Source organism: Staurois parvus, unplaced genomic scaffold (assembly GCF_062004578.1).
Source record: "Staurois parvus isolate SC_StPar_1 unplaced genomic scaffold, SC_StPar_1.0 ptg000763l, whole genome shotgun sequence".
Classification (NCBI taxonomy): Eukaryota; Metazoa; Chordata; class Amphibia; order Anura; family Ranidae; genus Staurois; species Staurois parvus.
Window position 1 is genome coordinate 918,686 of NW_028318559.1, and position 26,468 is coordinate 945,153.

Here is a 26,468-nt window from a genome sequence, read left to right on the forward strand (position 1 = left end):
TCCCCATACTCGGTAGAAGTAGCAGAATGTATTTTGGGGTGTAATTCCACATATATCCATGGCTTGTGCGAGAAATATATCATTTAAATGACAACTTTGTGTGTTTAAAAAAAAAAAAAAATATATATATGTATATATATATATATATGTATATATATATATATATATATATGTATATATATATATATGTATATGTATATATGTTTTTGTCATTTTCCAGAAACTTGTGAAAAAAAAAAATCTTCCATGGACTCAATATGCCTCTCATCAGATAGCTTAGGGCAGGGTTCCTCAAATTACGTCCCGCGAGCCACATGCGGCCCGCCAAGGCCATTTATCCAGCCCACCGGCAGGGGCGTATTTTCCGCGAGGAAGGGACACTAAGTACAGGGGCGGGCAGGGGGCTGCTGTACCTTACCTGGCTCTGGTCCCAGTCCCACGACGATCCAGTCCAGGAAGCGCTGCTCTTTCATTCACTCTGGCCACTCTCTCACTCCTGCCGCTCAGCTCCGCCTCCTCTCCGGTGATTCGGCGCCAGAACTGTAGCTCAGGAAAGGCACACAGGTGGCCAATCACCTGCGAGGAGGCAGAGCCAAACAGCCCCACGAACATCGAGTGAGGGAGAGTGAAGAAGGCCAGCTGACAGGTAAGTGTGCCGTGCTGATGGTGCTGCTGCAACCAGGTATGCTGGCTGCAGCAGTACCATCCTGGAGCAGGGGTAGGCAAGTTAAGTGTCATTGGTGTCAGTGGGAGGAATAGTGCCCCATCATTGGTGTCACTGACACTAATGATGGGGCATTATTCCTCCCACTGACACTAATGATGCGGCACTATTCCTCCCCCCACTGACACCAATGATGGGGCACTATTCCTCCCCCCACTGACACCAACGATGGGGCACTATCCCCCCCCCCCCCCACTGATACCAACGAGGGAACACTATTCCTTCCCCCACTGACACCAATGATGGGGTACTATTCCTCCCACTGACACCAATGTTGGGACACTATCCACCCCACTGACACTAATGATGGGGCACTATTCCCCCCCAATGACACCAATGACATACTATTCCTCCCACTGACACCAAAGGTGGGGCACTATTCTTCCCACTGACACCAACGATGGGACACTATGCCTCCCACTGACACCAACGATGGGACACTATTCCTCCCACTGACACCAATGATGGGACACTATTCCTCCAACTGACACCAATGATGGGACACTATTCCTCCAACTGACACCAATCTTGGGACACTATCCCCTTCCTCCACTGACACCAATGACGGGGCACTATTCCCCCCCCACACTGACAACAACGATGGGGCACTATTCCTCCCCCCACTGACACTAATGATGGGGCACGTTTCTTCCCACTGACACCAATGATGGGGCACGTTTCTTCCCACTGACACCAATGATGGGGCACTATTCCTCCCACTGACACTAATGATGGGGCACTATTCCTCCCACTGACACCAATGATGGGGCCCTATTTCGCTCCATAAGACACACTTCGGGGGAAATGTCTGTGCATCTTATGGAGTGGCCAGCCCAGTATTCCCGCCACCGTTGTATGTCCGCAGTCTCCGGTCATCTCCTGTACTGTGTCCGCAGTCTCCGGTCATCTCCTGTACTGTGTCCGCAGTCTCCGGTCATCTCCTGTACTGTGTCCGCAGTCTCCGGTCATCTCCTGTACTGTGTCCGCAGTCTCCGGTCATCTCCTGTACTGTGTCCGCAGTCTCCGGTCATCTCCTGTACTGTGTCCGCATTTGTTCATAGTTTTTTTTTTAAACTACAGTCTGGCCCTCCAACGGTCTGAGGGACAGTGAACTGGCCTCCTGTTTAAAACGTTTGAGGACCCCTGGCTTAGGGTGTCTACTTTCCGAAAAGGGATCATTTGGGGGTGTTTGTACTATCCGGGTATTTTAGCACCTCGGGAAATGAGATAGGCAGTCAGAAAGTAAAAGCTATGTAAATTCCATTATCTATACCATAGTTTGTAGATTTCACACAAAGCAATCAATATCCACTTATTGGGATTTTTTTGAACTAAAAACATGTAGTAGAATACATTTTGGCCTAAATTTGCCAAAATTTTAGTTTTTTTGGATATTTTTTGACAGAAATAAGAAAATATTGTTTTTTTTCTCAAAATTGTCTTTTTATAGAGCGAAAAATAAAAAGCGCACAGGTGATCAAATACCACCGAAAGAAAGCTCTATTTGTGTGAAAAAAATGACGTAACTTTCGTTTGGGTACAGCATTGCATGACCGCGCAATTATCAGTTGAGTTAGTGTAGCACCGAGTAGCAAAAAGAGGCCTGGTCATTAAGGGGGGGGGGGGGGGGGGGAATCCTCTGGAGGGCAAGTGGTTAAAGCATTTTTTAAGAGGCACAAAAAAATGGACCGCAGACCAGTGGTGGGCAACTCTGGCCCTCCAGCTGTTGGTGAACTACAAGTCCTATCATGCCTCTGCCTTTTGGAGTCATGCTTATAACTGTCAGTTTTGCAATGCCTCATGGGACTTGTAGTTCTACAACAGCTGGAGAGCCACAGTTGGCCACCCCTGCCGTAGACAGAGTTGGAGAAGGAAACCTAATGCAGATGAAAGACACGTCATACTTACTTCCTTTCGACATCAGAAGATGTTCAGCAGTGCTATTAGCACAGAACTAGTGGAAACCAGTAGGACCCAGGTACACCCATCTACGGTCCAGAAATAGTCTTTATGGAAGAATTGTGGCCAAAACAACCATACTTCCAACACGCAAACAAGGGTAGGGGACTTAACTATGCACACAAAAAAAAAAAAATAGAAAATAGGACCTAGGGGTGCAGACAAAATGGCAGCAGGTGCTCTGGACTGATATTTGGCTATAGCAGGAGGCAGTTTGCTTGCCAAAGGGCTGGAGAGTGGTAAAATATTGAGTGTTGGCAGGCAACCAGTGAAGCATAGTGGAGGTTTCATGCAAGTTTGGATCTACATTTCTGCAAATGGATTTGAAGAATTGATGCTGTTTGAAGGCAAAGGGTGGTGACACAAACATGGATATGACTTGCATTTCTCTTATGCGCATTTACTTTCCATTTTGTTAATTGATAATAAACTAATAACACTTCTATTTGTGAAAGCATTCTTAATTTACAGCTTTTTTTTTTTTACATCTACCAAACATTTTTGCACAGTAGTGTATGTCAGTGACATGCGGTCTCCATATAATAAAAAGTAAACTTTCAATGAGGAAAATGACAACAGTGGATAAGCACACTACATGAAACCAATGAGATGTATATAACATATTTGCAGTCACCTGACAATCAGAGTAGAGAGAAAAAGAGAGGAATAGAGAGAGGATGAGGGGTTTGGGAGGCGAAGGGCAGAGTAAGAGAAGAGATAGAGAAATGTTGCACCCACACTGTTGGGAATCATTCAAGAGGTTTCTCTTTAGTATGGATCATCTGTTCTGTGGATTTAAATTTTGCTCATTTCACACACCCATTTCATCATGGGAGGACAAATCAGTTTGCGCCAGTTGCAGGCTATGACTGTTCTAGTTGCAGTAAGCATATGACACAGCATATCCTTTCTTATAGGATCCTGGAAAGATCTACAATAGAGCAATATGTATACCAGGTTGGAGATATGAGGGTGTGATTGTATTGGAAATACAGTTGTGTTCAAAATAATAGCAGTCACACATCACTAACCTGATCAATCACTGTTTTTGGTAGAAATTATATTTCTACATGGCAAATCATTTACTAGCAGGTGTAGTAGAGTAATAGAAATCCAACAGACCCAACAGTCATGACATGCCTGCTGATTCGGTGTAATTGAATCACTAATTGAAAGGGGCATGTTCAAAATAATAGCAGTGTGGAGTTCTATTAGTGAGGTCATTCATACTTTGAAAAACAGGTGGCAATTATTGCCCTTATTTAAGGAAGGAAGGCAACAAATGTTGTACATGCTGGTTACAGTGCATTTCTCTCTGAAATTCTGAGGAAAATGGGTCATTCCAGACATTGTTCAGAAGAACAGCGTACCTTGATTAAAAAGTTGATTGGAGAGGGGAAAACATATAAAGAAGTGCAGAAAATGATAGGCTGCTCAGCTAAAATGATCGCAAATGCTTTAAAATGGCAACCAAAACCTGAAAGACATGGAAGAAAGCGAAAAACTACCATTCGAAAGGATAGAATAGCCAAAATGGCAAGGACTCAGCCAACAATCAGCTCCAGGAAGATCAAAGAAGGTCTAAAGTCACCTGTGAGTACTGTTACAATTAGAAGACGCCTATGTGAAGCCAAGCTATCTGCAAGAAGCCACCGCAAAGTCCCACTGTTGAAAAAAAGACATGCTGAAGAGGTTACAATTTGCCAAAGAGCACATTGACTGGCCTAAAGAGAAATGGTGCAACATTTTATGGACTGATGAAAGTAAGATTGTTCTTTTTGGGTCTAGTGGCAGGAGACAGTTTGTCAGACGACCCCCAAACACTGAATTCAAGCCACAGTACACTGTGAAGACAGTGAAGCATGGTTGTGCAAGCATCATGATATGGGGATGTTTCTCATACTACGGTGTTGGGCCTATTTATCGCATACCAGGGATCATGGATCAGTTTGAATACATCAGAATACTTGAAGAGGTCATGCTGCCTTATGCTGAAGAGGAAATGCCATTGAAATGGGTGTTCCAACAAGACAACAACCCCAAATACACCAGTAAACGTGCAACCTCTTGGTTCCAGACCAACAAGATTGCCGTTATGGAATGGCCAGCCCAATCCCCGGATCTTAATCCAATAGAAAACTTGTGGGGTGACATCAAAAAGGCAGTTTCTGAGGCAAAACCAAGAAATAGAGAACTGTGGAATGTAGTCCAATCATCCTGGGCTGGAATACCTGTTCACAGTTGCCAGAAGTTGGTTGACTCCATGCAACACAGATGTACAGCAGTTCTCAGAAACAGTGCTTATACAACTAAATATTCATTAAGTGATTCAAAGGAAAGCAAAATCTTCAAACATTTTTCAGTTTATATAGTGAATGTTTGAGTTTGTAAAGAATACAAACACTGCTGTTTTTTTGAACAGTCTAGTATTCACTTTTCTTCAATTTTCTTTTTAGAGTCATTCTGGACTCCAACCTATCCTTCCAGCCCCAAGTCCAATCTTTAACAAGCTCGTGCAGACTCCACCTCCGCAACGTCGCCAAAACCCGCACGTTCCTAACCCCAGAAACCACTAAACAGCTCATCCACTCCCTCATCATATCACGACTCGATTACTGCAACTCCCTCCTTACTGGCCTGCCTCGCTGCTGGCTATCCCCGCTTCAGTCGATCCTTAATACGGCAGCCAGACTCATTCACCTTTCCAACCGCTCCATCTCCGCCACCCCCCCTCTGCCAATCCCTCCACTGGCTTCCGATTGCGCAGCGGATCAAATTCAAAATCCTAACACTGACGTACAAAGCCATCCACCACACTGCCCCGAACTACATCACCGACCTAATATCCAAGTACCACCCAGCACGCACACTCCGCTCCTCACAAGACCTCCTTCTCTCTAGTTCCCTGGTCTCCTCCTCCCATGCCCGCCTCCAGGACTTGTCCAGGGTGTCACCCATCCTCTGGAACTCCCTGCCCCAACCCATCAGATTATCACCTACTCTCCTCTTCATTAGGCGCACCCTGAAAACCCATCTCCATAAATACTGTATAATAATAAATAATAGAGGAACACAAATTTGATATATTTTTCTTCACGTTTTGATTTGGAATAGAATGTGTAGTGTTCCCAATGCATTTGTGTGTATGGAAATAAAATCTATTAGAAGGATTTTGAGCTTTAGTCACTTTTTTCAACACACTTATTTTGAACACAACTGTAAATATTTCTGACCAAAAAAAAAAGAGAAAAAAAAAAAAAGGAAGGAGCAGTAAGCTCAGATATGGGTCACAGATCCTTGTGCAGATAAAAACCACAAACAGGTGTCAGAATTACTTGAATCCATAGCATGAAGGTCAATGGTACCATCTCAAGATGATCTTATAGTTCTGTTCTTGGCGCTTTGCTGACATGTAAAGTTTGTAAGATTTATTCCAGTTAGAAGGGGAAATCAGCAAGCCCAACTCAGATTCCAATCTGGTCAAAAATGATGGGGCACAGGGAGAGCATGCAGAAAGTAATAATTTGTATATGGTGGAGAGGACATAAGTTGCTCTATTTTCCTGTAATATATGCTCAAAATCTGTCAAAGATCTATGTATAGGAGAAATCAGAGCCAGAGGACAAATGTATGCCCGAAGTTGATACTGCAGCCAGCTAAAACCCCAAGGGTTAACAAACAGCATTTCACTCAACCAGAGTCTGGACAAGCCTAGTGATGTTGTGTTAGTGCGTGAAAGGAAGAGTTGGGAATGTAACACTGGTGGAAAGTCCAGATTGGAAAATAAAAGGGGTCATGGGTCCCGAGTAGAGATCTTTTTCTCGAGAAGGGTATTCCAGATCTTCAAAAGTGCGGGAAACCAACATAGGTTAATCCTCCACTGTAAGACAAAAAGGTAAGGCGGTACCAATGGCAGTAATTTGCGTTTCAAAGAAGTGATATGCTCCTCACCCCATTGTTTTGAACTGGCTTGTGAAAGAAGCATCATGCAAGGAGTGAAATCAGGAAAGTGAGGATGCCTATGTGCTTAGACATAACAAGTATGACTATTAATTCAGGAAGGCTTGTGGGCCCATATTAAAGTTCCATAAAGCTTTCCTTAACCTAGCCAAAAATGGATGGGGGTGGTGGGAGCAGAACGGCTTGAAATATATAAAAGCAATATATATATGCCAAGCCATGAGAAAACACGATCATAAGTTTTGAATAGTTGCATGATATTGCAAAATATGGGGAATAGTTCAATTACAATAGATCAAGGGATATAGATCCCCAAATATTTGATAGCTGCAAAACTCCACTTAAAAAAAAACAATTTTGTTGGAGAGTTTGGGTTTAAGCAGATAATGAAATGTACAAAAGCAGTCAAATTTTTGCAGTAGACTGGGGATAAACAGGGCAGACGGACATCTTACAATGCCTTAAAAAAAAAAAAATATTTATACCCTTAAAATTTTCCACATTTTGTCATGTTACAACCAACATCGTAAATGTATTTTATTGGGATTTTGTGATAGACCACCACAAATAATGGCACATAATTGTGAAGTGGAAGAAAAATGAGAAATGGTTCACATTTTTTTTTACAAATAAAAAAACCCATTTGTATTCAGTCCCCTTTACTGATACCCCTAAAATTTTGATGAACCAACTGCTTTCAGAAGTCACTTAGTGGTAAATGGAGTCCACCTATGAGTAATTTAATCACAATATAAACACAGCTGTTCTGTGAAGCCCTCATGTTTGTTAGAGAACATTAGTGAACAAACAGCATTATGAAGGCCAAGGAACACACCAGACAGGTTAGGGATAAAGTACTGGAGAGGTTTAAAGCAGGGTTAGGTTATTAAAAAAAAAAAAATCTTTGAACATCTCACAGAGCACTGTTCAATCCATCATCCAAAACTGGAGTGTGGCACCTGGAGGAGCTGCAAAGATCCACAGCTCAGGTGGGAGAATTTGTCCACAGGACGATTAGTAGTGCACTCCACAAATCTGGCCTTTATGGAAGAGTGGCAAGAAGAAGTCATAAGAAGTCCCGTTTGGAAGAAGCCATGTGGGAGACGGTGCTCTGGTCAGATGAGACCAAAAATTTAACTATTTGGCCTAAAAGCAAAACGCTATGTGTGGTGGAAAACGAACACTGCACATCACCCACCATGAAACATTGAGGTGGCAGCCTCCTATTATGGGGATGCTTTTCTTCAGCAGGGACAGGGAAGTTAGTCAGGGTTGATGGCAAGATAAGATAAAAGCAAAATAAAGGACAATCTTAGAAGAAAGCTTGTTAAGAGTCTGCAAAAGACTTGAAACTGGAGCAGAGGTTCACCTTCCAGCAGCACAACAACTTAACATAACAACTAAACATACAGCCAGAGCTACAATGGAATGTTTTAGATCAAAGCATATTCATGTGTTAGAATGGCATAAGTCCAGACCTAAATCCAATTGAGAATCGCTGTTCACAGGTACAATCTGACAGAGCTTGAGCTATTTTGCTAAGAACAGGCAAAATTTCACTCTAGATGTGCAAAGCCGGTAGAGAAATACCAACAACTGTAATTGCAGGTGTTTCTACAAAAAGTACTAACTCAGGGGAGCTGAATACAAATGCACGTCACTTCAGATATTTGTAAAAAAAATAAATTTACGTTTTTGGTTGTAACATGACAATGTGTAAAATTTCAAGGAGTATGAATACTGTTTAAATGCACTGTATATTCTGTCTTTACATTGGAAATATTACAGATGGCTATAGTAAGATGCTCCATTACAAACATGTACAGGGAGGGGAGACAAGAGGTATCCTTGTCAGGTACCATTTTTAACTGCAGAAAGGTCTACTATTGGCTCACTCTCACTTGGCTCAAGGCACAATTCGTTGTAAAAGATTTCTCCTGGAAGCACCATCCAACCCTGTCAAACGCCTTTTTTTTTTTACATCTATACCCCTCTAACACTCTGTAAACACCTGGAACTGAGGAGAACAGTTGCTAGAATTGTAGGAGAGGAATGTTGTCCCATTTTATTTATTTCAAGTACTTATATAGCGCTGTCAATTTACGCAGTGCTTTACACATATGTACATTCACATCAGTCCCTAACCCTCAAGGTGTGTACAATCTAAGGTCCCTAACTTACATTCATACATACACATATTAGGGCCAATTTAGACAGGATCCAATTAACCTACCAGCACATCTTTGGAGTGTAGGAGGAAACTGGAGCACCCGGAGGAAACCCACACAAGCACAGGGAGAACATGCAAACTCCATGCAGGAGGCGCCATGGTCGGGAATCGAACCCATGACCCATTTACTGCAAGGCAGATGTGCTAACCACTAAGCCACATTTTGGCCTGATATAAGATTCTAACTGCTTAACAGTCCTTGGTCATATTTTGCGATTCAAGATGCAATAAATATTTTCAATTGTGAAAAAGGTCTGAACTTTTTAAGCACCCAGAAGCTTCATCTATGACAACATAGCTTTTGTAGTAGCAGTATGTGGTTTAGCAATATCCTACTGACATATGCAAGGCCCTCCCTGCAAAGGACATCACATGGATGGGAGCATGTGCTGCTCTAAAACATGGATACAGTCACGGGAAGAAAAAAAAAAAAAAAAAAAAAAACACTGGACAGAATTGGCACCTTCTCAAAACAAACACACACTAAAAAGTTAAAATAAGCACTTCTTGAAATTATATACTGTATATAATTTTTAATAAAAAATTAAGTCATGGTGCAATGAATCAAGTTCGGTTTTTCAAAATTTATTGGGCAATGTTGAGCCACAAATATTACAAGCTAAAAATGAAAAAAACAAAAAACACCTTTCATAAAAAGGGGAAGAGTGGGTTAAAATACAAAACAAAAAAATCATGTTTACATTAATAAGCGTTGCAGAAAAAACAAACAGTAACACAGCTACCTTTGTTTTTTTTTTTTTTAATTTTTACAAGTATCCTACAAAAGCCAAAATGGCAGAAAATGGTCTGTTGAGTAGCTGTAAAAGCATCTGACATTTTTTTGAATACTGAAATATTAAAGGATGACAATACGTTCATGTAACCTAATGGCTTCCTCCCACAAACTACCTAGACCACTGTGTACTTCTCAGACCAGCAGGCGACCCAGTGCAGAACTACGACACAGCGTATGCATGGCGCCGCCCCCCCCCCCCCCCAAAAAAAAAAAAAAAATTGTAAACCTGCAGGCTTAAAATAAAAAAGGATTGCTTTTGTGTTAGAGCCTATAGAAAAAGAGAAAGCACATGCACCGCACAGTGTTGCCCACTGGTGTGAAGCAGGTACAAGATTATAGGTTTCATGGGGGGAGGGAAAGGAAGGTCAACTAAAAAGTACAGTTACCCATCCAGTTAACGGGGGGAGGGGAAAAAAAAAAAAAAAAAAAAAAAAAAGTCATCCCATGATAAGCATCAGTTCAGTCCTAAATTAAAAAACAAAACAAAACCAATCTTTCCCTAGGTTTACATTCCCCATGCAGCGCTCATGCTCATGTTGCTAGACATTCCGGCCATCCCATTTACACCCATTGATCCTTGTCTTCCGCTGCCATAGTAATTGTTGTTTAGTCCACTTTGGTTACCTATAAACAAAAACATAAAAGACTTTAGACATAAAAATTGGTCTAAAAAATTAGATTCTTCTGGTATGCAAATAATGAAAACAGCTTCTATGACAACACTGCTTATGAATCATCACTCTCCTACTGGCAGCCTTAAAAAAAAAAAAAAAAAAAAAAAAAAGTACAAAATTTGTGATTTGTTTTCCTTTATGGGTATTCATGTATATTCTTGCTGTACTACTAAAGTCATGGACCAAAGAACAATGAAGGCCCAAATCCTTCTGTACATATGCCCACCCCAAGTAAATAAAGGATAAAGTGGTAAGGGATCCGTTTCAAAAGCATGCCTGCACAAAAACTGTCCAAACAGCAATTCCAATATTTTTTGGCTGATGTTTTAGGAGAGCTGATGCATTCCTATATGCATAAAATATAAAAATTGGATTTTAATATTTATAGGTCACATCAGAGATTGTTGATCTAGAGAATTTCCCCTCCTGGGAGGGGGTGGAAAATCAGGAAGACGGTTCACTCCCCTGCTGGAACAAATTGGATCATGCTGTATTGGGTTTCTGTGCCTTCCTCTGTGATATACACAATCTTATACCCACAGTTGAGCCAATCATCAGATATTGCCCATATTGTGTGATACACACTTTTTTTAGAATTAAAATCCAACAGACTATGTACATTAGATTTGGTATTCTCCCCTCTGGAGTGATTTTAGATGCCGTTGGTGGTTGGACCAGTGGAGAACAGAGAGGGAAATATCTAATACTGCCAATACCCTACAAAACCCAAGGGTCACTAGTTTTGATGAGATTTGTAATTTGCATACGGTGGTGGTTTGGAGTGACGGGGAGCCATTTACACTTTTATTCTTTTCACAGATGATTTGGGTTAACCCACTATAATATTTATGCAAGTATAATTTGCATCTTTAATATTTGAGTGTATAAAAATTACTACACTATGGTTGTGGTTTTCCCCATTAATACACTTTGAAGGACTCATTGTGGATGAGCATCTAGAAAAGGTAAGTGGAAGAGCTAGAGTGACATCTGGAAGCCTTTGTTTTTACATCATGCTGGCTACAACCTATTAAAGTATAAAAGGTCTTAGCTAGTGAGAGTTTAAAGCAGTTACAAATCCTGTAGCTGCCCACTTTTAATAATAGGGCACTTACCTGTCCATGGATCCTGCGGTCTCCTCATCCCAAGACAATTCTTCAATCGGCTCTTGGTGCCACCATCTTGACTAAAGGAACCTAGCAGTGAAGCATTGCAGTGGCTTCATCACTGGTTTCCTACTGCACATGTGTGAAGCGTGCTGTGCTTTGTGGAAGGGCCCCAGAGGGCCTTGGCGGGGGTGGGAGGGGTATAGTTTGGATGGGTTGGGGGCGAACTTCTGGCCAAGTGTGGCAGCAGAGGGGAGGGGGAAATAGAGGCAGAAAAGCAGAGCTTCCACTTTAACTTTGCTGGTCAACTGTATGAAGGATTCATTAAGTGGTCAGAATAGACATATGCGCTCAATAACTTTATGGAGACTGTTTATATATATATTTTTTTTTTTACTTCGGATGTTGTCTCCAGTTTTGGGTTGTTTGAGAACTTGTAATAGTATAGGAGGACAAGTTTATTCCAGCTGCAGGAATAGCCGATTTACGGTTTGGGGTATTACCACCCTAAGCACTGGATAGTAATAGAAGCCTTGTTGCTGTTGGTCTGAATAGTTATCTACACAGAATGACCATTCCATATAGTACTACAAGTTCAAGACTTATGTCACTCACAACTTTTGGAACCGATTTGTTGTAAGTGTGCTTGTTTTCTTTGGTCATTTGTAGGCAGCTACAGATTTGCTACGGTTATCTATGTTGTCCTGTCTTGCATTTCAACATGGCGGATACTAGCACATAGGAAACAGTCCTGCTGTCCCGATGTCTCCAGGTCACTATCAACTAATTTTGATGCTGTGACCCCAAGGTGCCCAACACGGACAGCCTGAAACTTTGCCCTACACCATCTTCAAAACCTTTACTAGCTCCACGGGTTGTGGCTCCCTCAACTTTATCCCAGGAAGATCTCATCACACTACTAAAGGATTTTATGGACTATATAGGAGTACATGACCTGATGTGTCAGAGTGCAAAAACCACTATCAGTTACATTTCCCCAATTTAAGTGCACAAAAACAGTAATTACTGCACTAATTTCAGCTTCCTTGTGTATTTGCAATTAATATTGAATTGGATGGACTTTTTTCAAACTTAAACCTTTGTAACATTTTATATAAATAAGATTAAACACTTGTTTTCTTTCAGCAGTTCTGGTAATGCTTTAGACCAGGGGTGTCAAACTGGCGTCCCTCCAGCTGTTGGGAAACTACAAATCCCATCATGACTCTGCCTTTGGAAATCATGCTTGTAACTGTCAATCTTGCAATGCCTTATGGGACTTTTAGTTTTGCTACAGCCGGAGGGCCGCCAATTTCACACTAGTGCTTTAGACAGACATTCTGGCAAAAGGGGATATAGGGAAATATTGCACAATCCACTTATTTTAAAAACAGCTAAAAACCCAGCAAGGTTTCTTTAAATTGTACAAAGACTTGTATACAAAATTGTACAAAAAAAAAAAAAAAGTCATAATGCATACTCTACAAACTCATATGCAACCCATAACCTAAAGTGTCATTAAAAAGTCAAAAGAGTAATATTTACCATAACCACTTAAACCAGCTTGATTTCCATATCCTGCACCATAGCTGCCACTCAAAGCCTGGGATCCAGGGCTGCCATAATTTGACTGTGTACCTGTTTTGAGGTGGGGGGAGAAAGTTAGCAGTTTCCCTGAAAGACTACACAAATGGTTTTCGTTAAATGCAAGTGAAGGACAAACTGATTTAAACACACAATGTCATTTTACAAACCAGTTCCATCACAACGCCACTAAGTTTTTAGCATGCAGGACATGTCATTTGCCAGGTGTGATATCTTTATTTCTTGTCCTGAACACAACTGGGAAAACCCTAGGTATGAGCTCAACTTTCCCCATGCAAAAAATGCTACATATAATAAAGTTCACTAGGAAACCACTTGCACCTTCATCAGCCCCTAGTACATTCTACAAAAAAGGTACAAACAGGAAACAATTCCAGGAGGGAGTATAGCACATGACAATGCCCTGAGTGTCCCCGGGACAGTGGAAAAGGGTCTTCAGTGTCTTAATATACCACCAATTAAAAAAGGAATAGCTGCATAGCTACTACAGATGTTAGCACAATAGGGATGGCAAAATTACAATTGTCTGCCATAGGAATGAACAGCAAAGGCACCGTACACAGGTATAAGTATGGGTGTAATTTTCTGAACGCAAAACTTGTACATTCCGGAAAATACAGCTATATACATTCACCTCAAAAGACAAGTTCCAGTGCATACAAGGAATGTGTATGTGTAAAGCGTATTTTGTAATTTATTCACACAAGGAGAATTAGAGAGCAGTTTAGACTCCCAGACACTGCAAACACACATGTATTTCATGTTGTATGCCAATGCGCCTTTAATTACAATTCGTCTGCATAAGCCCTGAATCAATAGCCATCATTAAATGGTACATTTGTCACTTTAGATCTAGTATCTGGAGCAAGGATTTTCTGATACATACCAAGTCCACTCATCATCTGTCCACCATATGCACCACCAGATCCACCAGCCGTTGAATTAAGGAACAACTCAACATATCTGTGTTCTAAAAGGGAAGAAAAAAAAAAAAGAAGGTTCATATGCAAGTTTACAATTTTTTTAGAAGTATGTTTGTTTTGGGGAAGAGGGTTTCTAACTAAACACCCTAACATAAAACAAAAAAGTATCCTTGAACATTCCATAGGTCATATGGTCTGCAGCACAAAACACTTCAAGCAGAACCACTCAGCCTCCTGAGGCTGACTTCAACCCCTTATGCTGACATTTTTTTTTTTTAAGTTACAGCAACAATAAAATGATTAAAAAGGGAACCAATACACCACACACCTGGTAAAAGTGATCAAGCAGCTAATCCAACTAGTACAGGTTGAAGACTGGGCTTATTTTTTTTTTTTTTTTTTTTTTTTAAACAAAAAAATTACAGCACAATCGGATGTGCCATTTTAATTTTTCAATAAACAGAACATTTGGTTTTTGACTAGTCTATGACTGGCCTAACAGGTTAAACATTTTTACAAAGCATTTGATTTGTAAACCACTATTGGTTAGCTTAACCAGTTACATGGCAAGCAATGCTGGTTTCGATTAAAATCTAGTATAGACCCTTTGATAAGGGGTGAATTTGAGTCATCCGAATGCCGTAAACAAAAAGGTCTCTTTTTCAGCAAAACTAAAAGCTGTAGTCACTTACGCATATTGGCTTTGTCTTTAGACATGGCTGCTACTGCATCCTCATGTGTTGCAAATTCAACATCTGCTTCTCCAGTGACTCTGCCATCTGCCCCAATTTCAATGTGAACTCTTACAGGATTCAAAGGAGAGAAGAACTAAAGAAAGCAGGATGGAAGGGGGGGAGGAAAAAAAAAAAAAAAAAAAGTTTATTTTTGGGTAGACCATATGGAACTAATTTAACAGCAATGCAAACAAGACCTATTCTTTCTAGGCCCAAATTATATGATTTTACTACAATTTTCAAAAGGGAAACTGAAAGCTAAAACAAAAAAAAAAAAAAAAGAAAAAACAAAAACAAAAAAAAGGAAGGAAGGACGCAGCCTCCAAAACTTTGCAGTTACAGCAAATTTCAAGTGATTTTAAACAGGCATAGTTCAAGCACATCCTGAGAATGCCTACTGACCAGTGAGGCAGGTTATCAGCAATGGGACATTAGGAAATATGTAGGGAAGGGCCCCTTCTAGTGCCAGCACTACCTGGATTTGTGGAAGACTTGCATGCCAGAACACCCAGAACTAGGGGTCTGTTATAGGTTCCCACACTTTTTAACTGTGAATACTACACTTTCCTTCCCATCTATGGCTGTTTACTCACTGGATTAGCATCTATGGAGGGAGCCATGGTGGTCATCCATGTTAGACTCCAAACAGGTTTTCCTCTCAATCTCCACTACATGGGTGAGTGGAAGATAGAGGAAGATACCATTAAAGTGCCATATCAACCAACTTTTGTTGCCTCTTATTCCAGAAAATATACCACAAATATATTTGTACTACAGAGTGTTACAGCCATGAAGAATTTCACCTAGTCAACAGAGTGCAGTCTGTCCAAGTCTCAAACAGCTAGAAGGTACATGGAACAAAACAGATACGATTCCCCTAAACTAGTCAATGATTGCATTTTAAAAGCAGAATTGAACCTGAGCACCACAAACTGAGAACACTATTTTTAATATGCAAAGCAAACTCATCCATCCTTGTCTCAAGGTTTTTTTTTTCTCTAGAGAAGTCACAATGAAAAACACCCCCCCTAGCAATTCTAGCGGCACCCATCTTGAAAAAGAACATATGATTCATTTAGTATTCACTTCCTGGAAATCATCTGCCCTTAGCTCAGGCATGAGGGTATGCTTAACCGAGTAGGAAACTTGCTTGCTCCCCAACAACCCCCCCCCCCCCACATTTGGGAACAGGAGTTGGTGAGGAGGAGAGGGGGGAGCAGGTACCTGATTTTGACAAGTACCCGCTCCTGGCTCAGTTCACCACATCGAAAGTTACCACCCCCCTTCCCCTCGCAGTCTTCTGGGACACTTCAGGAAAACCAGCTGTGACTTCACTTCCGGTTTTCCTTGACAGGAATGCAGAGGCTATTGAAGAACTAGCCTAGGTGACGATGGCGCTGGACCCCTGGACAGGTAAGTGTCCTTATATTAACAGTCAGCAGCTACAGTATTTATAGGGGGGATTTTTTTTTGGGGGGGGGGGGGGGGGGGGGAGGGGAGCCTGGAACTCATCTAAGAAATGTAGAGAAAAACAAAAAAAGTTTCTGTAAAAATATATATTTACTAGCATTTACTACCATTTGCTAGCAGTATGATTCAAAATAAAAATTTAGTGTTTAGTTCTGTCTTAGGTGTGCAGCAAATATTCTAACCTATCCAGAGTACAATGTGATACTCCTAGCAAGAGCCATTTGCAAAATAATTAGAATTGTACTGTACTTACAGTATAGATGTCTGTCTCTGTTGCCCTGTAAGGAAGGCCTCTCATATGAACACAGTGACCTGTTGTACTTTGAAAATTAGAACCATCTCCATACCTATGGTCAGACACTGTTGAGAGAAAACCATCCCCATGAAAACAAAACAAAAACCCCCACCTAAACAAAGCCAACCAACCCACCCAGTCTCTGACATACCTCTTCCAAATCTTTGTTCTGTACCAAAACCATATTCATTATATCCATTGTACTCCTCATATCCACCATACCCTGCAAAAACAAACAAACATTCTGTATTAATACCTGTAGATTATGTGGCATAAGCGGTCATCATAAAACTAAGCATTCAATTAAAAACCTGGTTTAAATTGCACCTTATCTTAAATGTTAAAAGCAGTTAGCCATGATGGGATGGACGGAAATATAAGAGGTAAAATGGTTGTTTGGGGAGGGGGTTAGCAGGCCCATGCTCCCTCCATTATGAGAATTCTTGCCACATATCCAAGAGGTCTTATGATCCAAGCAAAAAGGAGAGGGTCAAATTCAAATCAGAACCACTGTAGGTCTCAAGCTATGTAGACAACACAAAAAAAAAAGAAAAAACCCCACACATGGTTCTCCGATAGGTAAAAGTAATGGAGTAATTATATGCTGGGTTTTAACCTGTCGGCGCCGACAGTATACAAATATGCAGCAACTCGGCAGCTGGGCCTTGGACGCTGAGCAGTTGCATTATTTGTGTACCAAAAGCAAACATGTGCCGTGAGCACATACCCTGCATTTTCTGGCACCTTACAGAAAGGTCCCAATCATTACTTGCGATCAGGACCTTTCCGATCAAGTGACTGACAGCCAATCACTGCGATCACGACTACTGAAAACCTTCACATCCACTTTAGGTAGCCTACATCCACAGATCTGTGGCTAGTTCTCAAAGATGTTTGGAACAACCTGTTGGGAGTGCCTTAAAAAACTGTGTGCAAGGTAAAGGGTGGGCATACCAAATATTGATTTGCATTTCTTGCATTCTTCATTTACAGCATTTTTTTTCACATCTGCCTAAAAAAGTTTGCACAGTACTGTACACACACTTTCCCCGAATAGCAATGAGTAGTGCTAGGAAAGTAACATGTTTAGTGGGTGCAAACTCCAAAAAACACTTATAAAGTTAACATCCATTGACAGAATCCTGCGCTGATGAAGTGCAAAAAGGGCAAATAAGGGCAGTGCACTTATCTATGTACCTTTGTTTGCACTGCAGTAGAAAATAAATCCAATGTGAGGATTTACCATCCAGTTTCTTTGGAATTTATATTTTTGGTTTATAAAGCTTTAAATACAAAATAGATTAGGAATACATTTAAACCTCTTTAGTTATACACATTTGGAGCACTTTGAGCAGTAATACATGTATGCAATGAGCTAGGACATAAAAACTGTACATGTACAGCAAGAACTCACCACCTCCATAGGCTCCACGCCTCATGCGATCAAATCCTCTCCCCATCGTGCTGTAGCCTCTCCCAACCCCTGGTCTGTCATAAGGTCCTGGGCGTTGCATGCCAAAGAGCTTCCTCGGAGGATCATAGTGTGTACGAACCTCCGCTCTACTACTCTTAAAAATCTCAATGTACCTAAATGGGATTTTGGGGGGGGGGGGGGGGGGGGGGCGGTGGGTAGGGAGATGCATTATTAGCATACACAACACCATACACAAGACTTTACCACATTTGTTAATTATATCTTTACAGAAAATGCAGCTTAAATAAAAAAAACAAAAAAACTTTTCTAAAACCAGCAAACATTTAGAGTATATCACATGAATTGTGTGATCTTTAAATGGCATGATCGACTACAATGAACATTATGCAAGTACAGCGCAAGGCTTTTCTTTTTAATTAAAAACCATGTTGCGCAGCAAATAATCACGGGTGCAAATAGATAAACCCATTGTGACAAAAGTAATTTTAAACCATAAACATTAAAATAAATATAAAACAAGAAAGTATCACATTTTCTTATGGCAACACTAACAGATTTACATCAGAGCAAGTTATTTTTAAAACCAGGCTTAATTCATTTTAACTTACAAGTTATTTTACTTACATTAGATTAAATTTATGTTCTTTATCAAACTATACCATAAGAAAAGTGACAACCAACCATCCATCCCCACCTGTGCCCTATTCTCTCCTTGTGTTTCTTTAGAGCCTTTTCAGCTATTTCCTGTGAAGCAAACTGCACGAAGGCCTCCCCCGTACTCCTCCCCTGGAAGTCCACCGGCAATGTTATCCCATTTGGCACGATTTCCAACCCTTCAACCCAAGGACAAATAACCCCAGTGGGGGGGTAAACATTAAAATTTTACAAACCCAGACATTCTTATAAACACCAGTACACATTTAGGGCAGCAAAACATTTTACGAATAAACATGCAGTACCGTTCCTCCTTTCTACTCACAACTACATCAGTTTCCAAATATATTAAAGCATTTGCAAGTTAAGCTGTTTTCATTTGAATTAAAAATCCGTAAAACCTTAAAAATTCTGCAATCTTTAAGAAAAAAAAAAACAAAAAAAAAAAACCCACACAAAAACACTGGAGTAACAGTATTAAGCATCTTAATGTAAAGCGTTACCACCAGTTATATGTGCTTTATTTTAGTGAACCCAATTTAATTAAAAGGAAAAAACACAAATGAGGGTCAATTTAAATGTTTTTGGGATGAATGTCACATGCTTTCACCCAGGCTTAAAATTTCTCTAATAATATGGCTTCCATCTAGTGGCAAAAAATACAGTATTTTTTCTTCATTATCTCAAGACAGAAAAATATACCATTCTGGCCACTCGAGATGGAAGTCCTGGGAAATACTAGATGGAGTGCTTGTGACATTTGTCCAAGTAGCATTTTTTTTTTCTTTAGACCCAAAAAGTTAACATGTCCTTTAAAGTTTCATCCCTGTCCAGGATGGTTCATAAATAAAATTTCAGTTTCAATTAAAAACTGGCAGGTTATCAGCACTTAAGGAAAAAAGTACAAATGTCATCAGTGAGTACAATTATGAGTTTACTTTAGAGTTTAAACTATAAAGCTTGCTCTCCTATGTCAAAAGTGTTTTTTTTTTTCTTTAGAGATTTGTATATTTGCATAGAGCCAGTAAGGGCTCCCGCTAGTTGGCATCATTTTGTCTATTAAAATTGCTGAAATAAAAAAAAGGAAGTCACTAAGAGGGAGTGCATGGTCTTTAAGCCCCTATTCACACTGATGCGACTTGTCATGCAATTTGACCGGTCAAATCGAATGCAATGATCAGCAATGGAACTGTCCCACCAACTAGAAAAGTAGTTTCTGCAATAGGGGTACGATTTGCATAGAGATCTGTTCATGAAGTCGCACATATGTCTATGAAGTCAGACCCAAAGTCACACTGCCACATGAATCCAGTGTGAACCAGGGCTTAAGGTTTTTTTTTTTTTTTTTTTTTTTTTTTTTTTTACACACACACACACACTTTACCAGAACACTAGCACACGGGACACACTTCATTGTTCGTAAATAGTTTGTTTACAGTTGAAATCTTTGTTAATCAGTCTGTAAGGTAGGCGGACCCCTGCTTGTCCTCCTATCATAGATTAAGGGGTGGGGGGGGGGGGGGGAATCTAGAGACAGGGGATTCCTAATGTAAACAGCATCCAGAAGGACACACTTCATTGCAGTACAGATTGAAGGGGGGTAAGAGAAACAACCAACTCATGGAACAGCTTTAAAATTTACCAACAAAAGCCAGAACCACTATGGGGCACTGCATAACCTGCTGCTTACTTGCATCAGCCCCTATTCTTGCATGTTAATAACTAAAACCTACAAATGAAAATAATGTACATTTCCTATAACTATTACAAAAAGCAGTACCTGTGACATGGCCAATAAAATAATTTTGCTGTGTAAAAAAAAAAAAAAAATCCACATACTAGGCTATCCTAAAAAGGAGGGTGTGAGTTTTCTGCAAATACTTAAAATGTTTTGGTAGAGTTGGGCTTTAATTTTTTTAAGTTCTGGCTGGAATGGAAAACAAGATGTATCCTTTATTTTCTGCTCCTTTTCAGTCCCAAAATAAAATTGGTAGTGGTAAAGCCCATACACAGATATTTATTCTAATTTGGAGTTCATTGTATGTTTGTTTAGAGCGCTTCACCAATTGTAGATTTTTTTTTAAATATATATTTGTACTGATACTATTTTCCATTTGGAAAATAGGTGTACAGCAGCTTATGACACTCTACTTTGTACACATTTTTCCATAGGTGCAGAGGATTTATTGCATTATACCTAATAAGTAAAACAGGTTTGTCTAAGATTTCGATCACTGTCTTGACTGAAATGGGTTGGGGGAGCCACTTTAGGGGAAACCGATGGCAAAAACTTGATTAGGAGGCATTTACCCACTATACAAAACCTGCATCTACTGAAGCTATTTAAAATATTAGTATATAAAAAAGGGAAATTGAGCAAATGCTTTGCGATCTGTCTTTTGCTCTTAGCAGGAATTACTATCTACAGTACTTTCCTCTGTTTAAGAAATGCGGTATCCTAAAATAGCACCATATATTCAGTTAAGGAATGCTAAAATGTTTAATGCAGGTTTAAAAAAACAGAACACACACACAAAAAGGGAGATAGTAAAAAGCATCTTAACTTGAAACAACAACAACAACTCGGAATCCATCTTTAGCAAGGATTCAGAGTACCAGTGTCAGAAAAAAAAACATTATGCAGGGAACATAAAATGTAAAAACTGTACTGTAATGTTGGCCAAAGTAGGGAGAGTGCTTCCCTGTAAAAATTAATGTTTTAAAAAGGTTGGCATTTACATTACAAACGCAAAAGAAAACTCCTATTACCAATGAGCCTTATTTACTTTAGGACTGTTACAAGGCAAGAGCCTCTGTTAAGCACAGAACATACCTGAAAAGAACTGCACAATTTCTTCTTTACTACAGCCAAAAGGAAGGCCTCTTAAACGAACAAAGCCATCATTTGCAGTGTCAGGACTGTTAGGACCAGTATGTTTCAAAACCCAGTCCATTTCAACATTATTAGACTTGAAAACTGTAAAAATACACAAAATAAGGTCATTATAAGCATGTGTATAGACATCCATAAACAAAATGTATCACTGATTATCAAAACTTGAACCAATCAGTAGAGCTAAAATGCACTAGGCAATTGCTGTCAATGCTTCGGATCACACTGCTGCAGCAATAGAAGTGCTGAAAACTTCACTACAGGATGTTAGCAGCACAGGAGGATTTCTAACAAAATTTCTATATTTTCATGCTTGCAGCATTGATACAAAGCATGGGAAATTGTGCATGAATTGGAGGGATGTAGTGAGTGTTTTGCCTTTAGCAAGTAGATATGGGAACTGCCATTGAGCATCAACTTTTAAAACGATCAGCAATGGCATCCAACATACATCACCACAGGTTTCCTTTAGAAACCCTGTAACCATTATAAAAATTGTAGGGAAAAAAAAAAAAAAAAAAAAAAAAAAAAAAAAAAAAAAAAAAAGGTATTTTAAAAGCTTATTTACCGCGGTTTTCTTTGCATACACAATTTGATTGGCAATGTGCCTCTGAACTTGCAAGTTAAACACCCCAGAGAGTGTCAATGCCCTCCATATTTCAAACACCATACATAAGCCGCTTCTCCTTTGGGAATGACCCCTTTCACAAAGAGGAATCCTACAGAAGTGTCATTTAAAAAAAGGATAGGTTTATCTTTTGGGGGGAAAAAAGCACATTTCTGCAGAAAGAAAATAAATGCATCCTGCACTTGAGCAGGAAGAGAATGAATACCATTGAGAACTACAAGACATCAGACGCAATGGCTAATAGTAGTTGTAGGCATTCATTCACAGGAAACTGGATGAATGACACAGCCGAGTGGGTGGAGCCCTGTATGACCACATTATTTTAAAAGCGTGACAGCAGCTGTGGGGAGAGAATCCTAAAACAGATGTAACATGTTCCAAAAGGTGAACTTATCCCTCAAGTGACAGCTCAGGGTCAGCTAATATCAGTTCATGATGCAGCACCTAGCAACAGGCTCAAGGCTTTTGGTTGTCTATACAAGGCAGGCATTTACAGCAACACCCAAAGAAAAAAAAAAGGAACCAGCACTGGATGATCATATGACCACACCTTGAAGCAAAATTAAACCCACCGATTTAACAGTTTCCCAAAACAATTCAGGGCATGCCCTCAATACTGACAGTTACCACTGTGCTCATGTTAGCTTGCAAATTATTTAAATGGTTGGTATTGCAGCTGAACACATGCAACACTATGGTAACTGCAGATCAAAGATGCCAAGCTTCCTTGGCTGTAAAGGTCAGGAGGGGAGGGGTTATGCTAGGATGGAACACAAGAGGAAGAGTTTATTTTATCTCAGAGTTGGGCTCCAATAACAGAATATAAAACTTTTAAAAGGATTTATTTATTGAGAACCATACAAATAAGCATATAAAAGAAATCTTCACTTTTGGGGTAAGACACTTTAAAATTGATACTAGATTCTGGTGAAAAAAAAAAAATAGATATTTAAGTATCTATTAAGGCCCCGTTCACGCCTGCACATTGTGAGTAGATGCAAAAAGCACACATTATCCCAAATGCAGCTAGGAAACGCGTGTTTTGCCACAAATCAAAAGTGCAAAGCTCACTGCCTGAAAAAGTATAAAAGTGAATAATAAATAATAGTAGTGATTACATCTGCCAGAAGTGGGCTCCTCGATTGCACAGAAGAGCCCGAAAAGGCATAGAGATGTCCCCTTCCTCTGCCTGTAGAAGCAATCCAACAGCTAATTAGCAGCCAAGATAGATTTTATATGACAGGGAATCACAGGCTGAAAAGATAACTGTAGTTGCACTTCATGTTCAGAATGTCATATGACACCCCATGGGTGGGAAGTGATTATACATGAATCCTCACCTTGTAAAAACAAACTATTCAGTTTAAAATAGAAAAAAAAAAAAAAAAAACTGTGTAGATCTAAAAACATAACTCCTCCCCCCTCTTTAATAGAAGTGATCACAATCACTCTGTTCTTGGGGGAGGAAAAACAGCAGGACACCAATCTATTCAGTGAAAGGCAGGGGAGGGGAGGTCTCAGGACAAATCTGATAATTGGAGCAGAGCATTCCCAGCATGGTTGGAGATCTGACCACCCTGTGCTCTTCTGCCTAGCGGAATCACTTTTTAAATAAGAAACAAGAGGGACTGGCTGAAACGCCACACAAAAGAAGGCAATACAAAGAACAGGATGCTTTTCCATACAAGTACGTGGTATAGCAGGCACATGTCAGGAGTGTGAGATATTGGGTTTACATATTCTTTAAGGCCTCATGCACACTGGACATTTGATGCTGCTCTTAGAAGGTCTGGTGTTTTTTCCTGACTCTAAACATCCTCCATGTTAACCTATGTGTCCACAAACACTTTGGAGGTATTGACGGACAGGAGGGAAGAGAAAAAAAAAAAAAAAGGAAAAAAGGATGAACAGGCTACATTTTTCCTGCACAGAATTGTACTGGAATGCAGTAACAAAACTACACGTACCTATTTAAATTAAAGAGGGGAAAAATTAACCAGAACACATCAAAAACGTACCAAAAAAAAAAAAAAAATATGCAGAAACACATCTGAACTGAGTTTCTATGGTGTGAACTGGCCCTGACCCCTGTAAAATGCATTTTTAGTGCTTAAGCACTAATTCATTTCAACATAGTAAATTATTATTCTGCCAATAAAATGAAATCCCACCTAAAAGCTGAATGCACCTAAAACACATTACACACAGTTACAAGCAGCTTTCCTGCCAGGAGCGTCCAGAGTACATGAGGCCTAATGTCATATTAATGAAGTTAGCATGATCTGAATATTGTGTGGCGATCATACGTAGAATGTGTGTGGCCGGATATAATCAGGTGACCCCAATATGAATGGCTACTCACCCTCCACATATCTATGGCCCATAGTCTCCCGGTCTTTTTTCAGGGCTAGGTTGATGTCATCCTCGGTTTCATACTCCACAAAGGCTTCTCCACTCGGCCTTCCCTCTCTGGTGTAGATGAAGTGAATGCCATGGGTACCATTTAAGATTTTCGATTCTGAAAGGAGACACGTGGGATGAGCCAGAGCCGACATTTTAAGTGTTAAAAAAAGTCTTCCATTTCCGCCTGAGCACACCCTCCCCACCGTACCTGAGAAGAATGATTCGATCTCATCGGCGGCGCAGGACCACGGCAGTCCCCGGACCTTCACTACGTAACCTTCCCCACCTTCGGACATTTTCTCTGCTTCTCACGGCTGGCCGAGACTGCAGAACACCACGTGACAACGGATCAGAACAGCGTCACAAAGACAAAATGGCGGCCGCGCCTCCATCACACACCGCTCACCAAACAAAGCCACAGCAACGGCCGGACGCACGCTACACTCATCTTGCAATTACCGCACCACTGGAGCTAGAGATCAGATACACCGCACAGAACACCTGCACCCACATACCTCATTATTACATACAGGAACCCCACTCTAGTATGGCCTCTCCCCACCTCAAATCGAGAAACAAAGGCGGCCACCTCAGTCACAGAGAATAGCGAAGTGCCAAGACTGTGCCGCAACCGACAAATACACCGAACCCTATATTATCTCCAACAGTCACAGCTTACCTGCTACTACACACCGCTCACCCGCTCTGTGAGGAGGAGGATCCAAACGCAAGTAATAATTGAAGCGCTGCACATGCGCAGAGTGATCTGTCCCGCCTCCTACCGGTGACGCGTTGGCCTGCTTTGTTCCCTACGTGTGAGCTCGGTCCTGTAGGGTGAGGGGTCTTTCTCCACGAGGGCTCTGTGCTGATATTTGGAAACAAAGTAATACATTACTAAACCTCTCAAGATTGTTTATAAAGCTAAAGAAAACTTACTTCAGCAGTTTCCACAATAGCAAACTGCTTGGAAGGTTTTCTTAGCCCTTTCACAATTTGCACATTCACATTTGTTAGGCTAATGAAACACATTGGACCAGGGTCCATGAATTCTGAGCACCGCACCACAAAATCTATTATTTCCTTAAATCAGAGCTCCACCCAAAAGGGAAGTTCTCCTTTAAAGACTGATCCCCTGCTCCCCATTAAGGATTGGCACCTTTGAGGAGCAGGTACCTGCTCCCACTAAGATCACCTAGGCCAGGGGCCTCCAAACTGAATGTGGCCCTTTGCATACCTTTATCTGGCCCTTGGGTACTATTCCTCCCACTAGTACGAGTCCCTTCAACTAACACCAATAATGAAGCAATAATTCCTTTACAAATGCCAACAGTGGGGAACTATTCCTCCAACTGATACCAATGATGGAGCACTATTCCTCCCACCGGCACCAAGGATGGGGCGCTATTCCTCCCACAAATACCAAGGATGGGGCACTATTCCTCCACGGATATCAAGGATGGGGCGATATTCCTCCCACTGACACTAAGGATGGGGCACTATTCCTCCCAGTGACACCTACAATGGGGCACTATTCCCCCCACTGAAACCAAGGATGGGGCACTATTCCTCCTACCAAAACCTACAATGGGGCAGTATTCCTCCCACCGACACCAACAATGGGGAACTATTCCTCCCTCCAACAAAGGGGAACTGTACCCCTCTCTGATACCAATGTTGGGACAGTATGCCCCTCTTTGACACCAACGATGGGGCACTAATATTCCCCCAAAGTGGAGTTCCACCCAAAAGTGAAAGCTTTGCATGTCTGCCTCCCCCCCCACCCTCCGTTGCCTAATTTGCCACCTTTTGGGGGGGGGAGGGGGGAGCAGGCACCTGGTTTTGGCAACCCCCGCAGCCCTCTGGGACATTTCCAAGGTCCCAGAGAACTGCAGCCCATTCACAAAGCACAGCACACTTCGCACATGCGCAGTAGGAGACCAACGGAGAGATGCAAGGCTTCATTGCTGGTTTCCCTTAGT

General features: G+C 40.9%; 1 protein-coding gene across 1 annotated transcript; it reads right to left on the minus strand.

Moving 5' to 3' along the window:
- Positions 1-9,437: 9,437 nt before the first annotated feature.
- On the minus strand, positions 9,438-25,288 carry LOC149444921 (heterogeneous nuclear ribonucleoprotein H2-like). The gene is made up of 12 exons (XM_089654399.1): positions 25,169-25,288; positions 24,698-24,813; positions 24,449-24,604; positions 21,399-21,542; positions 18,606-18,744; positions 17,891-18,063; positions 16,628-16,699; positions 16,435-16,541; positions 14,670-14,805; positions 13,941-14,024; positions 12,995-13,087; positions 9,438-10,293 (listed from the first exon to the last, which is right to left on the minus strand). Exons 2-12 carry the CDS (start codon positions 24,783-24,785, stop codon positions 10,175-10,177), a joined length of 1,311 nt encoding a protein of 436 aa, XP_089510525.1. The 5' UTR covers positions 24,786-24,813; positions 25,169-25,288; the 3' UTR covers positions 9,438-10,174.
- Positions 25,289-26,468: the final 1,180 nt, after the last annotated feature.

Bases quoted from the DNA above. Each gene is read 5' to 3' on its own strand.
- LOC149444921 (XM_089654399.1), bottom strand. From the start codon at position 24,785: ATGTCCGAAGGTGGGGAAGGTTACGTAGTGAAGGTCCGGGGACTGCCG. The intron at 18,064-18,605 runs GTGGGGATGGAT...AATCCCATTTAG, and splicing joins AAGGAGAGAATAGGGCACAG to GTACATTGAGATTTTTAAGA. The intron at 16,700-17,890 runs GTGAGTTCTTGC...TTGTTTTTGCAG, and splicing joins GCGTGGAGCCTATGGAGGTG to GGTATGGTGGATATGAGGAG.